The sequence below is a fragment of the Felis catus genome, chromosome D1 (assembly GCF_018350175.1).
Source record: "Felis catus isolate Fca126 chromosome D1, F.catus_Fca126_mat1.0, whole genome shotgun sequence".
Taxonomy (NCBI): domain Eukaryota; kingdom Metazoa; phylum Chordata; class Mammalia; order Carnivora; family Felidae; genus Felis; species Felis catus.
The window spans coordinates 16,101,648-16,118,678 of NC_058377.1; the positions used below are offsets into that span (position 1 = coordinate 16,101,648).

General features: G+C 40.7%; 1 protein-coding gene across 1 annotated transcript in view; it reads left to right on the plus strand.

The window, feature by feature from the left end:
* KMT2A (lysine methyltransferase 2A) overlaps positions 1-17,031 on the plus strand; it is an 84,392-nt gene that overhangs the window by 37,075 nt on the left and 30,286 nt on the right. Inside the window, 16 exon segments of the mRNA XM_011286446.4 lie at positions 711-775; positions 1,189-1,566; positions 1,889-1,962; positions 2,944-3,075; positions 3,825-3,938; positions 8,014-8,160; positions 8,817-8,912; positions 9,150-9,270; positions 10,329-10,442; positions 10,901-11,085; positions 12,272-12,445; positions 13,354-13,464; positions 13,772-13,845; positions 14,473-14,666; positions 14,997-15,103; positions 15,942-16,079. Of these exon segments, the coding sequence (XP_011284748.3) occupies positions 711-775; positions 1,189-1,566; positions 1,889-1,962; positions 2,944-3,075; positions 3,825-3,938; positions 8,014-8,160; positions 8,817-8,912; positions 9,150-9,270; positions 10,329-10,442; positions 10,901-11,085; positions 12,272-12,445; positions 13,354-13,464; positions 13,772-13,845; positions 14,473-14,666; positions 14,997-15,103; positions 15,942-16,079 (2,224 nt within the window).

A 17,031-nucleotide genomic window follows, 5' to 3' on the forward strand; every position in this document is an offset into this window, starting at 1 on the left:
AGCACGAAAGTGATTTATAGAAAACGTGGTTGGGAGAAAGTACTTCAGGGGAGACAGTGTCTAGGAGACCGTAAGTAGTTCGGTGCTTTGGTTTAGTCTGTCCTTAAGCAGGAATCTTGCCTCCGTCCAATTAGTAGAAAGAAGTGAGATAATTCACTGATCAGCAGAAAGGTACACGACTGCAAGATAAACCTGCACTATAATTTAGGGGTTGACATGGATTTAGTTCAGTTTTAGACTTCAAATTCAGTTTCAGTTTCACTAAGTTGAGGGGTGGAAAATATACAAAGCCCTGAGATAGACCTATAGCATTGTAGTCTCAGAGGACTTGTTGTTGGTTAATTTCAGTCCATTTGTATTTAGATTACTATATGAATATTAATCTCCTAAGGGAGCAGAACCGATCTGACTACAAGAAATACCAGCTGGTCATTTTGTGTGTGGTGCTGGTCAGTACTAGGTTATAAGAAATTTGAGTCCGTTTCAAAAATAATTTGATACTTGCTCCTTTTAGAGCCTACAGGTAGGTAAAATTGTTGATTGAAGCATTCAGAGGCTCGGATTGAATCTGAGTAATCAACAGTGCCTTTTTTCAACTCTCAAAATGAACCTGAAGAAAGGTTCACTGATTCTCGCAGGCCAATTGACACTTGTTTCAACTGCCCTTCTTCTAAATGTAGTTTACTTTATGATATCCCTTGTCATCCTAGGATGAGAAAATGTCAGAATCTACAATGGATGCCTTCCAAAGCCTACCTTCAGAAGCAAGCAAAAGGTAGTGTTGTAGAAAGATCTTCCCCAAATGCTTCCTGCTTTAATGCCATACAATCATGTGCATCTAGCGTAAAGAGAATGCTAATTTGTTGTTGTTGTTGTTGTTTTTTAAGTACCGCTCTTTCCCAGCAAGTTGGTGTTTGTGGAAGCTGGATGGTAGTTACATGAGGGTTCATTTTATTATTTCCTTTACCTTGAAATTTTCCATAATAAAAAAAAAAAATTTAATTCCTGTAAAAATTACAGTGCATTCCATTTCCTAGAGCAACAAAAGTACCCCTATTTCACCTGACCAGCATGAGCCTTCCAGCGTCAACTTCAGCTGCAGGAAACTGAGAATAAGATTATGTTACATTCCTCTACTTCTGTCTTAAGTAAAATTCTTCTCACTTATACTCTTGTGTCTCCTCCTAGCTGTGAAAAAGAAAGAGAAAAAGTCTAAGACCAGTGAAAAGAAAGAGAGCAAAGAGAGCAGTGTTGTGAAGAATGTGGTGGACTGTAGTCAGAAGCCTGCCCCGGCAGCAAGAGAGGACCCTGCCCCCAAGAAAAGCAATAGTGAACCACCCCCTCGAAAGCCCGTCGAGGAAAAGAGTGAAGAAGGGAATGCCTCTGCCCCAGGACCTGAATCCAAACAAGTTACCACCCCGACTTCCAGGAAGTCCAGCAAGCAGGTCTCCCAGCCGCCTCCAGTCACCCCCCCACAGCCACCAAGCACAGCACCGCCAAGAAAAGAAGTTCCCAAGACCACTCCTAGCGAGCCCAAGAAAAAGCAGCCTCCACCACCAGAATCAGGTGAGTGAGGAAGGCAAGGAGGAATAGCTGAACTAGAAGAACACCTCTGTCTTTCTTAAACAGCATGTGGAAACCTGACGTGTATATTTTTAAGCCTTTAATTCAGAAGAATTAGCTCTCTTTTAACCTGTTTACAGAATAATAGAGAAATAGAAGCAAAAAAACCCAGTTAAGTCGGAGGTATTGTCTTCATTTCCTATTGAAAGCCCAGAGTTTCAATAGTTTCCTGTGTTTTCTAATGCCCCTTTCCTCACAGGCCAGTAAGTCCTAAAAGTGGTCGTTGCTATTTAGCACTGACTGTAATTTATGTTGAATTCTTCAGGTCCAGAGCAAAGCAAGCAGAAAAAAGTGGCTCCTCGACCAAGTATTCCTGTAAAACAAAAACCAAAAGAAAAGGTGAGGAGAGATTCGTTTCTCTGCCGTCGCTCGGGGATGCGTTCCATCCCGTAAGGCAATAGTCTTGTCCTTGGCATTTACGTGATTGCGTGAATGAAACCGCGTATCTGCTTCTAGGAAGATGGCAGTGGACTTTCTTAAAATTGACAAACTTCAGGTTTAGGCTTTCACTCGTTTTGTTTTTTGTTTCTTTCCCCTTGTTCCTTTCCCCTTCTTCGTGGTCCTCTATGCTTAGGCTTATGTCGCAGGCCACTTTAGGGTAATTGTTTTTGCCTTCAGCATCCTTTAGTGACATTTGTCTGTAACTATCACCCTTCCCTGTGTCCACGCTGTTATAGTTATAGGGAGAGAGACGGGTCTTCAAGAATCTTCTGGCTCTTTCTGCTGTCTCTCTGTGCCACCATAATGGCGTGTATGAACTTCCTGGTTGATACTCTCAAGAGTATCAGCAATGCCAAAGAGGGGCAGATGCCAGGGTCTTAGGAGGCCTTACTCCAAGGTCCTTGTCTGGCTTCTGACTGTAGTGATAATCAAGCATGGTCATACTGACAAATTGAAATCATCGATGATCGCAGAGCTGGGAACGCTTCTGTGAGCATCCCAGGCGGGTTAAACAGGAGTGGAGCGATCGGCCCCACATTTGATGTGCAGCTCAAAGATCTAGAAAAATGGCAGAATAAACTGCTCCCGTGCCGTCACTTCCGTTTCATTGTGCCAACAACCTCGGCCGGCGTCACGGACCACGGAGAAACAAGACAAGAACCCACAGGGGAGAGTCCTGGAATTCTTCTCGGGTTGTAATACATACGTAAAACGCCTTTCCGGAGAAAAGAGTCTGAAGATTGACTCTCTGTGTCTGTAGGGTACTTCCGTGGAGATGTGTTTTCTAGATCTGTTAGACTTGTCATTTGCGTTATCTGTTACAAAGGCAAAGGCAAATAGGGTGTGGTTTTGTTCTTCATCCATCTTCTGTCTCTGTAGGAAAAGCCACCTCCAGTCAGTAAGCAGGAGAACACAGGCACTTTGAACATCCTCAGCACTCTCTCCAATGGCAATAGTTCGAAGCAAAAAATCCCAGCAGACGGAGTCCACAGGATCAGAGTGGACTTTAAGGTAAAGGTGTTTTCGTGACCATGTAGTGTATCAAGCATCATGGACTTTAAATCAGAAAAATGATGTTAACCAGGGGTGCCTGGGTGGCTCAGTTGGTTAAGTGTCCGACTTCGGCTCGGGTCGTGATCTGAGTTCGTGGGTTTGGGCCCCGCGTCTGGCTCTGCGCTGACAGCTCGGAGCCTGAAGCCTGCTTTGGATTCTGTGTCTCCCTCTCTCTGCCCCTCCCCCGCTCACACGCTGTCTCTCTCTGTCTCTCAAAAATGAATAAACATTAAAAAAAAAAAAAAAACAATGTTAACCCAAGGTATTGAAAGAAAGGCAACTCGACACCAAGTCAGGGAGTAAGAACTACCATCGGAAGGTGGGTTCAGGGGTGAGAGACACCACTGTTTGTGAGCTGGCTAAAGAACACAGGCATTGACGCACTCCTGACCATCGTGAGCAATAAAAGTGCATTTGGATGAGAACGGTGTCTGAGGAAAGAATTCATTCACATAGGAATTATCGAACCACGATGATGGCTTGAATCAGCAAAACTTTAAGGAAAAGTCAGTCCCAGGGTATCTTTTAACAGCGTCTGTGTCTGAGATTCTAATTTTGTAAAGCAGCAGTTCTTTTCAAACCCACTGAAGTGAAGTATTCTGGACACTATGCTGTCACTCTGGTTCTAGGCTTTCCATCCTCACTTTCGTTCCAAAGCGGTGTCATTGTAACACTTTCATAAATGACCTGTGTCTCTCTCTCTGCAGGAGGATTGTGAAGCAGAAAATGTATGGGAGATGGGAGGCTTAGGAATCCTGACCTCTGTTCCTATAACCCCCAGAGTGGTTTGCTTTCTCTGTGCCAGTAGTGGGCATGTAGAGGTAAGAAATCCTGCTTCTTGGTACCCCAGAAAGTTGAATGGTAGATTATTTTGCTGTAATGAAAGAATCATTTATTCTGTTTCGTTGGCGTGTACCACAGGTGCTACCCCCTCTTTAATTTTATTTAATTTTTAAAGTAATCTCCCTGCCCAACGTGGGGCTCAAACTCACAACCCTGAGATCAAGAGTCACATGCTCCACAGGAGGCCTCTAGGTGCCCTGGTATCTCCTCTTGAAACCAGCCACCGAAGTATTTTTGAAGATTTTGTAGAGGTTTTATGAAGGAATCTGCCTCTTAGTAGAGTAGCAAAAGTATTGAGTGTGAAAAGTTTAATGGTCTCGTCTCTTAAATTCACTCTTTTTATTAGAGTTCTGATATTTCTGCTACATGTCCAAACATGGAAAAACTGTTACAGTGCTCTTCTAGAGAAAGATATGGCTATCTTATATTGAATATCAAAAACCCCTTGTCTATAAAGAGCTCTTGGCAATTAATAAGAAAAAGGAACAACACCCACTAAAAGAAAAGACTAAGGACAGAAATATGTAATTCACAAAATGAGAAATAAACACGGTGGGAGGTGTCCTAGAGCCTTCTGATGAACAAAAATTGGACATTAAGCATTAAAAAGATCATGTGGGAAGGGACACCTGATTGCCTCAGTTGGTGGAGCATGTGACTCTTGAGCTTGTGTTGCGTGTTAGCCCCAGGTTGGGTGTAGAGATTACTTAAAAATAAAATCTTAAAAAAAAAAAATCACGTGGGAAAAAAAGATTTGGAAATAGGGACTTTCCGCTGGTGGAAATCTAAATGTTACAGTCTTTCTTTCTGAGCAGATTGTTCGGAAATACGTATTTATCTTTAAAATGAGCATACTGTCTAACCCAACAATGGTACTCCAGGCATTTATCTTAAGGCTATAATTAGATCAGCAAATAGGTATATGTGTACATACATATGTGCGTGTACAACACACACACGTGTATATAAACATACATGTACATAATATATACGTGTATTGTATACGTACATGTATATAATAAACCTTTCTCTATATATGTAATAAATACAAGACTTTATTTCAGTACTCTTTATAGTAATCAAAAATAGGAAACAGCCAAAAGTTTGTCAGTAAAGCGCGGGGGCTTGGTTAAAATAATCATAGGACATGCATATAAGGGCAAGTACGAAGTCCTACATAATAATACAGATTGATATTGACATGGAAAGGTGTCCTTGACACGTCACTGAGTTAAAATAGCAGGTTACAAAGTAGCATGTAAAGCGTGATCCCATTTTGGTTTGGACATTGTTTTAAAAATCTATTCAGAAAGAGTTGTGGAAGGATTTACATCAAAATCTTAAAAGTGTGGTTGGGTTATGGTTGACTCGTTTTCTCTTTATTTTTCTTTATCCTTTTGAACCTTTTGCAGTGAGTATCTGCCACCTTTACAGTAAGAGAGAAAAAAAAGCACAATTTAAATAGAAAGCAGAAGTTTGTCATTCATACAATCCTCAATTCCAGAATGCCTCCTTCGCTTATTACTTTTATCACATACGTATTTTAGTATCATAACGAAATTCCAAACCCAGATTGTAATGTGGATATTGAGCAGTCTGTGAGACTCATTCACTAGCTAAGAGATTCAGCCCTGCCCACTTGCTATGTTAAATTATACATTAGCAAAATTATACATTATTGTCTGGTGTTCATTCATTAAGCAAATCTATTAGTACCTATCGTGAACTATAATATTGTTCTAAGTGGTGGGGTTGCTTTAGATACCATTGAGATTAAGAATATTCAGTGTAGGGGCGCCTGGGTGGCTCAGTCAGTTAAGTGTCCGACTTTGGCTCAGGTCATGATCTCACAGCTCATGGGTTCGAACTCCACGTCAAGCTCTGTGCTGACAGCTCAGAGCCTGGAGCCTTCTTTAGATTCTGTGTCTCCATCTCTCTGCCCTTCCTCCGTCCTTGTCTCTCTCTCAAAAATAAAAAAACATTAAAACATTAAAAAAAAAAAGAATATTCAGTCTATAATTGATTCTCCACCTTTTGGCTAAGAGCAAGTGAAGAATATTCAGTCTGTAACATCAAGGGTCCGCTGTATCTCTTGTATGTAATCTTTATACTTTGCATCCATACATATGCTGTCCACATGAATAACTTGTAGCACCAGTCCTTCAACTTCTATGATAAAACAATTTTTTTCAGGCTATAATTGCTTTAATTTAAATTGTGTAGTTATGCACAGCAATCCCACAGGGTTCCAAAAAACTGAATTAGAAAAGGAATAGCCCACTGCCTGCATTGCACTCCTAAAACATTACCAGTGCCTAATGAATTCTGGCATTTGAATTTTAAAAATCTTTTTATGGTGGTGTTATTTCAGGTTTGCAGAAAAGTTAGAGTACAAAGAATTCCCATATATCCTTCACCCAGATTTCCCAAATGTTAATTTTTTAAGTTTATTTATTTTGAGAAAGAGAGAGAGCCAGCAGGGGAAGGGCAGAGAGAGAGAGAGAGAGAGAGAGAGAGGGAGGGAGAGAATCCAAAGCAGGCTGCGCACCGCCAACATAGAGCTTGACGTGGGGCTCAGACTCACCAACTGCGAGATCATGACCTAAGCCGAAACCAAGAGTTGGAAACTTAACTGACTGAGCCACCCAGGTGCCCCTCAAATGTCAATATTTTTATTTACTTTATCCTTTTCTCTTTGTGTGTCCGTATTTTACAAAGTGAGAAGTTAAATATGTATACACATTTTATATGCAGACACATTTTTTTCTGAAACTTTGGGAGTAAGTTGCAGACGTGTCCTTTTACGTCTGAATATTTTGGTGTGTATTTCCTAAAACCAAGGACATTCTCATGTAATCACAGTATAGTTATCAAAATCGGGAAATTAACACTGGTATATTACTGTTAACCTAATCTATAGACCTCATTTAGACTTGACCAGTTGCCCCAATAATTCTGTTATGGCAAAATAAAATTCTTTTTTTTTTTTTTAAGTTTATTTATTTATTTTGGGGCGGGGGGAGCACAAGCGGGGAGGGGCAAAGAGAATCCCAAGCAGACTCCACTCTGTCAGCATCAGGCCCCATGTAGGGCCTGAACTCATGAACGGTGAGATCATGACGTGAGCCGAAATCAAGAGTTGGATGCTTAACCAACTGAGCCATGCAGGTGCCCCAGCAAAATAAAATTCTTACTCAAAATTTTTAAAAATGCCCATATGAAAATATCATTTTAAAATTACAGATGGAAAGGATAAACCAGAGCTTACAACTGTCTTTAGTTTAGTGTATTGTCGGAAACCTTTAAAACCTTCCCAGGGTACCTGGGTGGCTCCGTCAGTTCAGTGTCTGACTCTTCCTTTTGACTCAGGTCATGATGTCACAGTTCATGGGTTCAAGTCCTGGTTCATGGGTTCGAGCCCTGCGTTGGGCTGTGCACTGACAGCACAGATCCTGCTTGGAATTCTCTCTCTTTCTGCCTCTCCCCTGCAAACACACAAAACCTCCCCATTTCCCCCTTCCCATAGCTCTTGTAGCTTGCTTATGGCACTTAGCCACATTCTGTTAAATCTGGGAATGTATTTATTATATATAAAAAAAAATACATATCTATATAGTTACTTTAAAAATATTTTTTAATGTTTATTTATTTTTGAGACAGAGAGACAGACCATGAGTGGGGGAGGGGCAGAGAGAAAGGGAGACCCAGAATCTGAAGCAGGGTCGAGGTTCCATGCTGTCAGCACAGAGCCCGAGGCAGGGCTCGAACTTACCAGCTGCGAGATCATGACCTGAGCCAAAGTCGGACACTTAACCGACCAAGCCACCCAGGCGCCCCTATATAGTTATTTTTTTAATTCTACTGTTATTACTTTAGTCCCCTGAATCACCTGCAATGCCTAATATTGGACTTTTTTTTTTTTACATAATCATTGCTGAATGATTATATGTTGAATAAAACATGTTGGGCTCCTGTAGCCTGAAGTATATAGATAGGATTTGGTTGCTATTTCTTCATGTTATTTGACAACTTCTATGTTCCCATCTACCCTAGTTTGTGTATTGCCAAGTCTGTTGTGAGCCCTTCCACAAGTTTTGTTTAGAGGAGAACGAGCGCCCTCTGGAGGACCAGCTGGAAAATTGGTGTTGTCGTCGCTGCAAGTTCTGTCATGTCTGTGGAAGGCAGCACCAGGCTACAAAGGTATAAAACTAAGTGATAGAACTCTTTAGGGGATTACCCCCTCTCTCCATCTCTGCCTTTTGTTTTTGGGTTTTGTACCTATATTTTTTCTTTGTTGGCTTAGTCTAGCGTGACTATTTAGGTATAATTCATTGCCTATTTTTGTGTTTTAATTTGGGGCATATAGGAGAAAACATTGTCATTAGGTAAAATCCCCCAAAGTAAATCAAATCTACCCGATAAGAACATTCATCACCGAGGACCTTTCGCAGGACCTAAATCCGCATGCTTTCACTGAGAATAAATAATTCGTGAGAAAATCTAAACTGTTATTATGATGTGCTATACTTTAGTTGCAGATAAATATGAAAGGGACACTGAGTCATAGGTGTTTCAAGTGAATTGATGTGATACCCACCTTTGCCTTTAAATTTTCTTTTTTATTATAAATGACATACAATATTATGTTAGTTTTTGGCGTGCGACTTAGTGATTCAGCACTTCTGTACATTACACAGTGCCCACCGTGAGAAGTGCCGTCGCCATCTGCCAACGCATGACACCGTTACGGTCCTAGTGACTGTATTCTCTACACTGCGCTTTCTGGGTCTGTGACCCACTCACTTTATACCTGGAAGTTGGTAGCTATTCATCCTCTGCCTTTATATTTCCTACAGCAGCTGCTGGAGTGTAATAAGTGCCGAAACAGCTATCACCCTGAGTGCCTGGGACCAAACTACCCCACCAAACCCACAAAGAAAAAGAAAGTTTGGGTGAGTGCACACATCGTGCTGTTTCAGAGCGAACTGGCATGGAGCTCTGGGGCTCCTGCACCTTGTAACAGGGAGAGCCTTGCTCAAGGATGTCATTGTAACAATGTTTTGGTCTCGTTATTAAGGAAAGCCATCCCAGGGAAGAAGTCCACTCTGGAAACTGATTGCATCCGAGATCTTTTTAAATGAGACGAGATACTAAAAATAAATTCCTATTGAATTTCTTTTCTTTTCCAGATCTGCACCAAGTGTGTTCGTTGCAAGAGCTGTGGATCCACGACTCCAGGCAAAGGATGGGACGCACAGTGGTCTCATGATTTTTCACTGTGCCATGACTGTGCCAAACTCTTTGCTAAAGGTACATCAAAAAAGCCGGTTTTATCAACTTTCAGGGGTTATATTTGGTTGTTCTGGAGGTGAACACTCCAGGGAAGTAAAGTACAAAGTCTTGCACATTTTGTCAAGGGTACCATTTAGACCATTTCCTAAATTCCTGGCCTTGTTCTTTTCTTTACGCGAAGTATTACAGCAACTAGAAATATTTTGTTAGCTTATATGGGAAGAATTAAGGGGACTTGTTGTAATAACTAACCACAAAGAAATGCTCTAAGCCATTATTTCCGAAAGTAAGGTACATAGCCATTTCATTGTTTCAGAAGCGATTTTAGGTGGTATTGAGTCAAACATTTTATTTTCATAGATATGCTAGAAAAAAATTAATAACTAATACATTAAACTCGTTTTGCTGATTGAGGATAACAATGATACAAAGTTTACTATTGGAAGTTATACTAATATAAGCAAGTTACTAATATAAGCAAATCAATGTTAAGTCTATTAAGAATGATAGAGGATATTATGGATAAAACAAATTGATGAAGGTTGTATGTTGTGCTGAACTTCTCGAAGTGCTGCACTTCTCGAAGTGCTGCTCTAAGCTCTAACTTAAATCACTAGGAATAAGGAGGTGTAAATTAACTGTGTTATTTTACACCCATATCCTCAACCTTTTTTAAAAAATATAGACATTTCTTTGGAATGTTCAAGAGAGAAAACTCTCTCTTTCATTCTTTTTTTATTGTGTCGTCTGTAGACTCTACCCCACGACCTTTAAAAATGAGTCTAAATAAGGGTGCCTGGCTGGCTCAGTCCATAGAGCATGTGACTCTCGATCTCAGGGTCGTGAGTTCAAGCTCCACGTTAGATGTGGAGGCTACTCCAAAAGAAAAGGAGTCTAAATGGAATTAGTGGTATGTTCTAAGAGCTCAGAATAACCTTGACGCCGCACAGATGTGTGAGCATCCCATCGGAGATCTATGCTGGCGTTGTTAAAAAGTTCCGGCACATAGAAGCCCCAGCCTCAGAGGTGCCGGCACGGGGCCCAGAGCCCCGCTGAACCGCGTGCTTTGCTCACAGGGAACTTCTGCCCTCTGTGTGACAAGTGCTATGACGACGACGACTACGAGAGCAAGATGATGCAGTGTGGGAAGTGCGACCGCTGGGTCCACTCCAAATGTGAGAATCTTTCAGGTACAGAAGGTTGGAGTCTTTTTTTTTTATTACAGTTTTCTTCTTTCTTGGTACATTTACAGCCCCCAGAGTAATCTGTAAACATAACATTACGGCCATGCTGTTACTTAGAGCTGTTTTAAATTTCCCTTCTTGGTCTCTAGAATAACTTAAATAACTTCGGTCTCTAACACTGTCGTGTTAAGTTATGTTTATCAGGAACATAAACATTTACAATATTCATTTGCTAGCTTTTGGTGGGCACCGTAACCGGTCGATCCTCCAGTAACCAAGTCCTGGTTAGTGTTGCTGGCGTCCCTTTGGAGCTCAGTATGTGGGGATCAGTTCCTAGGGGATATTAGAGTCTTGCTACTGTTCCTAACCTACAACTTTATATTAAATTCAGTGGAGTAATGTCCTCTTCTCCCTGTCTGCCACCCTTCAGAGCACCTCAGCATCGTAGGTTTTTGTTTTTCCAGATGAGATGTATGAGATTCTATCTAATCTGCCAGAAAGCGTGGCCTATACTTGTGTGAACTGTACTGAGCGGCACCCTGCAGAGTGGCGACTGGCCCTTGAAAAAGAGCTACAGATCTCTCTGAAGCAAGTCCTGACAGCTTTGCTGAACTCTCGGACCACCAGCCACTTGCTCCGCTACCGACAGGTAGGCCCGAGTCTCATGTCGGTTCCTAAGAGTTTGTTCTGAAGTGGGTTTTCTCCGGTGATGGAATGTTGGTTTATTTGCTCTGATTTTATTTTGCGTCATTCTTCATTTAGTTTTGTAGAGTCACTTGTTGTGGCTTTCAACCATTAAGGAAACCTTCAGGGCCGGGGAGCCTGGGTGGCTCGGTCAGCTTCAGCTCAGGTCGTGATCTGGTCCAAACCCCGCGTCAGAGTCTGTGCTGACAGCTCAGAGCCTGAAGCCTGCTTCGGATTCTGTGTCTCCTCTCCCTTTCTCTCTGCCCCTCCCCACTCCTGTTGTGTCTCTCTCTCTCTCTCTCTCTCAAAAATGAATAACCATTAGGGAAAAAAAAGGTTTTTTTTAAAGAAAATCTTTAGAGCCCAGAGTAAGACCTTGTCTAGGGAACTTCTTTGCTGTATGATAAGAAATTTGGACTTTCTACTCTGAAGGGTCTGAGAGGGACCAATGAAGAGCTTCACCCAAGAGTAACCTGATCAGAGTTGCTTTTTTAGAGAAAAAGTGATTCTGACTAGAAGAGAGAGGAAGGATTGGTGAGGACTGAGGCTAGAAGCAGGGATAGTGGTTGGGAGGCAGTTAGATCAATCTGGGGAAGAGAGAGATTGAGGGCCTGATCTAAGATGATAGTCATGTGGCTAGAGACCCTTTCCCTCTGGGAAATCCCTAGGCTCCTCGGGGCACAATTTGTAAATCACTACTTTTTGTCTATTTTAGTCGTGAACTATATACATCTGTAGAGTAGTCATTAGAAACTCAAGGTAAAATGCTGAAAGAACCGCACGGATAACTTGAACTCGGAGATAGGCTGTTGCTTTATCTCTTGGTAGAACTCCACATTTTGGATAGGAACATTTGCAATCTCTGTCTTCCTCAGAAGGGACTGGAGGGTGTCTATGTTTTCATACGAGGTTTGGAAGTTATCAGGCAAAGCTTCTAAGTTCAAAGTCACAGACTTTCATGGTCAAAGTCTTAGAGAACTGGCTCGTTCCTATTACTTTTTCTGTTATTTAAGAAATCTCTGATTATTTTCACGTTCTTTAGGTTTAATAATAGGAATCCTTCCGTGCCATCTTTATTAATTTTAATAGAATTTACACGAGTGCCTCATTTACAGTGTCAGGTAAAAGAAACCTGTCTTTCCTGGCAACAGGCTGCCAAGCCACCAGACTTAAATCCTGAGACGGAGGAGAGCATACCTTCCCGCAGCTCCCCGGAAGGGCCTGACCCGCCGGTGCTTACCGAGGTCAGCAAACAGGAGGAGCAGCAGCCTTTAGATCTGGAAGGAGTGAAGAGGAAAATGGACCAAGGGAGTTACACATCCGTGGTATGTCTCTCCAACGAACTACCAACATTCCAAGTGCCATTTTAGCTTCTTTGGGTCTTTTGGGGGATGAGGCTTGGGAGTGAGCATTAAAAGATGGTTTGTATTATATTTAGCAACGTCATGTGGATTTAAATACCTAAAAATATGTGAGCTCTCTTAGCTCTGTGTTTCAGAAGACAGGGAGGTAGTGTCTCAGAACGGTTCTCTGGTTTGGCTTTCATCTGAGTTCGCTGAAAATCATTTTTGCCTTAAAATTATTTTTATATTTAAACTTTGTGGGAGCATGCTAACGTGAAGTTACTTGGTTTGCCTCTTTTGAAATCATGTCTGAATAATGTGTCTTTCAGTCTAGGATCTTTATTATAGACAGATGTCTTTTAAATGTATGGTTTTAAGGATGTATGGGAATGATTGTTATCTCATGGTCCATATTTGACATTCATTTGTTGATGGGGCATCCAGCTCGCTCAGTCAGTGGAGCATTCGACTCTTATCTCCGAGGTTGTGAGTTCAAGCCCGATGTTGGATGTAGAGATTACTTAAAAAATTACAAAATTTAAAATAAAAAGAACGTATGGGAACATCTGTAATCTCATGGTCCACATTTGCTATTCAGTTGTTTTATTCATTTTAATCTGAGCAAAAAATCATGGTCCTATTTGGGTAACTTGCCATGATAACAGCTAATTTATTTGCACACTTGTTTTATTAGCCTGGCTTCTCTTGGCTGCTGCAAGTTAATTGAGAACTGAATTCACAAAGCCTCCGCCAAAGACAAATTACACTGCATTAAAGTAGGGTGTCCATTTTCTGTTGGATTTCTGTGCTGGGTGATTTAGGAGGGAACAGGAAGTGGTTTTGAGACCACACTGCTTTTTGAATAATTAATACTTTGTTTTTGTATACAGTTGGAGTTCAGTGATGATATCGTGAAGATCATTCAAGCCGCCATTAATTCAGATGGAGGACAGCCAGAAATTAAAAAAGCCAACAGCATGGTCAAGTCCTTCTTTATTCGGGTGAATGATATTAATAGTTCATGTTTTTAATGCGCATCTATGGGTAATTACTCTGTGAGCAAAGCGGATTTGTTCTCTTCTCCGATTTGTTTTGCCATGTGTGTAAAACACCTTTTGGTTTAGTTAATTCCTCTGATTCTTTGGGAGGAAATTGGTGAGGTTGCCAGAGTGGATGGATCTTTCCCTTAGTGGCCTGAAATCATCCTCATATTGACAGGGAAGCTGGTGTGAAGTTGTTAGTTTTCGTGTGGTTTCCAAATGGATGTTCACATGCTTACATTTGTTTGTTTGTTTATTTTTCTGTTAGCAAATGGAACGTGTTTTTCCGTGGTTCAGTGTCAAAAAGTCTAGGTTTTGGGAGCCAAATAAAGTATCGAGCAAGTAAGTAAACTTGGTATTCCTTTTTTTTCCTCCTCATCAGCTAGAAATTTGAGAGTTCTGACATTTCTAGATTAAGGTTTCTTTAGACTAGGTCTTAATATTAACAATTAATCATTTGAAATGCCTTTTCGATGCTGCTTTAGAGATGATACTTAATGTTTATTATAGTCTGTTGCCCATTTTTTTTCTTTCTTTATATGTTATGTTTTCCGGAATTTGGCTTAACTTGTGGCATAGGTACAATCCACATGCTATATATGTAGCTCAGTATTTGGACTTGTGATAACCGGGGTCTGTTTTATTTGGTTCAAATGGTGCTCTCTCCTGCTCTTGAGTCTCCATATTTAACTTAAAAATTTTATTCTACTAAATCCTTTTGATTCTTTGATAGAGTTATCATTTGTTTCTGGAAGTTTCACCAAGAGTCATGTATCGAGGATATATTTTTTTAAATAATAAAGTCCTGTATATGTAGGCCGTTTTCACAATCTGTGGCTTGTTCTTACATTCTGTGAATGGCTCGTGCATGGGGCTGTAACCTGATGATGCCAAGAATTTGATAATTTTGTGTAGTTCTAGGTGTGTCGTAGGAGGTCAATAAATACTTGTTGAATCAATTATTTTCAGCAGTGGGATGTTACCAAACGCAGTGCTTCCACCTTCACTTGACCATAATTATGCTCAGTGGCAGGAGCGAGAGGAAAACAGCCACACTGAGCAGCCTCCTTTAATGAAGAAAATCATCCCAGCTCCCAAACCTAAAGGGCCCGGAGAACCAGACTCTCCAACACCACTCCATCCTCCTACACCACCAATTCTGAGTAAGGCACCAAATGAGTCATTATCCATTTCTCTCTAGATGCAAATGATCAACTTCGTGAATCTAAGTTTAATACACTTGCATATTAGAAAGAAATTTCGAGGTCATCCTTAAATGTAATGCAATCATCGTTTTCGCTTAGCTTGGACCGATAACAAGAAATCGATAGAACCGCTGTAACAGATGGCGAGATAACATAACTTTGAACACTTTTTGAAAGTGTTTATTTTATAAGCTGCAGGCTATTGAAGCCTAAGTGGGTTTTTTTTTTTCTTCCTGGAAATCAGACGTAGTATTGCCAATTTTAACTGGTTGTCTTTTGGGTTCTAAGGTACTGATAGGAGTCGAGAAGATAGTCCAGAACTGAATCCACCCCCAGGCATCGAGGATAATAGACAATGTGCATTGTGTTTGATGTATGGTGATGACAGTGCTAATGTAAGTACCTTGGTGTAAGGGGTCCTACTTAGCAGATGCTCACATGAACTGTGTGTCCTTTGTGTCTAAATTTGATGACTGGGTGCCATTTATTTAACGAATGTTTGTCACCTGGCATGTGGCACTTGGGGTTTTTTCTTTTCTTTCATTTAAAAGATGATTTGCCTTCAATTAACCTGCTGATGTCTCATAATTTCTACAGGAAATTCCTCAAAAAGATTTTATGAGAGTCCATAAAATATGTAAGTTGCATATTTAAAGGCTTGTGTTTAACATAGGATAGCAGAGTGGTTAAGATCCCCAGCCCTGGCAGGCTGCCTGAATTCATTTCTCTACTCTGCTGCCTACTTATTGACCTTGGCGAGGAGCTTAACCTCCCTGACTCTCAGTTTCATCTTTAAAATGAGGATAATGATAATACGTAACCACTGCGGGTTATAAGGATTAGAGGAAATAATGTTCATCAAGCTTTATTTAGTGCCTGGCCCATAGTAAGCTTACAATAAGAAAGGTTTTATAAGAAAGAGACGCACGCTAAGACAACTGGCTTGGAAATACGGTTTTAAAGAAGTCAGTGCGCACTTTCATAAACTTACCATGTACTGCTAATGTTTTTGTTCCCTATGTTTGTAAAATATTTCCAGTCCATGGAAGAGGTAATCTAGAAAGGTGAGAAGTAGAAACAGAAACATCGAAAAATGACTTTTGATCTTTGCGTGCATCCCCAAGTTAAAGAATTACTGTTGATGCTGCCTTGACTGAGATAAAGCTAATACCAAGGAAAACCTTCTTTGGCATTATATTCTTTAAAGAAAAAAGAAATCTCTTGATTTCATAGGATGCTGGCCGTTTGCTATACATTGGCCAAAATGAGTGGACACATGTAAATTGCGCTTTGTGGTCAGCAGAAGTGTTTGAAGACGATGATGGATCACTAAAGAATGTGCACATGGCTGTGATCAGGGGCAAACAGCTGGTAAGACCTGTGTAAATGTTACAGAAAAGATCCTCTCTCTGTTTCCAGGTGTTTTCTCTTGGCTAAATGCTACCTCGCTGATGCTTTTGGTAGTGCCTTCAGAATGGTTAGCCAGCAGCAAATAGTGGTGTATACTATAGGCAGATTGCTATTCTGACCCCTGGAGCATGGTACAAAAGAAACAGAAAACAAAGTACTGTCTAGTTTGGGAGATAATTTGTGCAAGAAGGGTGTTACTTTATTAAGTGATTTAGACAAAATGACCTCAGAGGTCCCAGCTGAATCAACACCCTGTGGTTCCATAGGATAAACCCACATAGAGGGTTGTGGAAAATGATCAGTAGAAGCTGAGAGTAGTCCGAAAAGGCCACGAATGAGTAAAATTTTTAACAACTATATTTGGAAGGAGGGAAGAAGATGAAGGATTGTCAGAAAGAAAGAAAGAAAGAAAAAGGGAGAGAGACAAGCAAACAAAAAGCACATGCAAAGTAAACATGTCAATTGCATGGAGAGGAGGAAGTCTTCTGTGGGGAGGAGCCCAGGCTGTGATTGACAGAATAAGGTGCTGACATACAGGCTAGTTGAAGGAAGTCTTTGAATCATATGATAAATTTAATCTGTTAATAAGCCTAGTAACTAGAGAACCCTTATGTTTCTGATCGGTATACTCTTTCCAGAACTGAATTCTTTTGGATATAGTACCTTTCTAACAAGATGATGTTTGTAGTATCAGTCTTCGAAATTTTGTCTTCTCTAAATCAATCGTGCATCCTAGAAAAAAAAAAAAAAAACTGGTTTAAGTTCTAAATCAAATTGTGATATTTAATAGTTCTAGGGCCTAGGGGCAGTGGGAGAGAGAGGATTTGTAGAGGAGGATTTATGGCTCATATCATTTCTCTATAATTCAATTACCAATAAAAGAAATGAATTGTAGGAAACGCAGAATGGGATA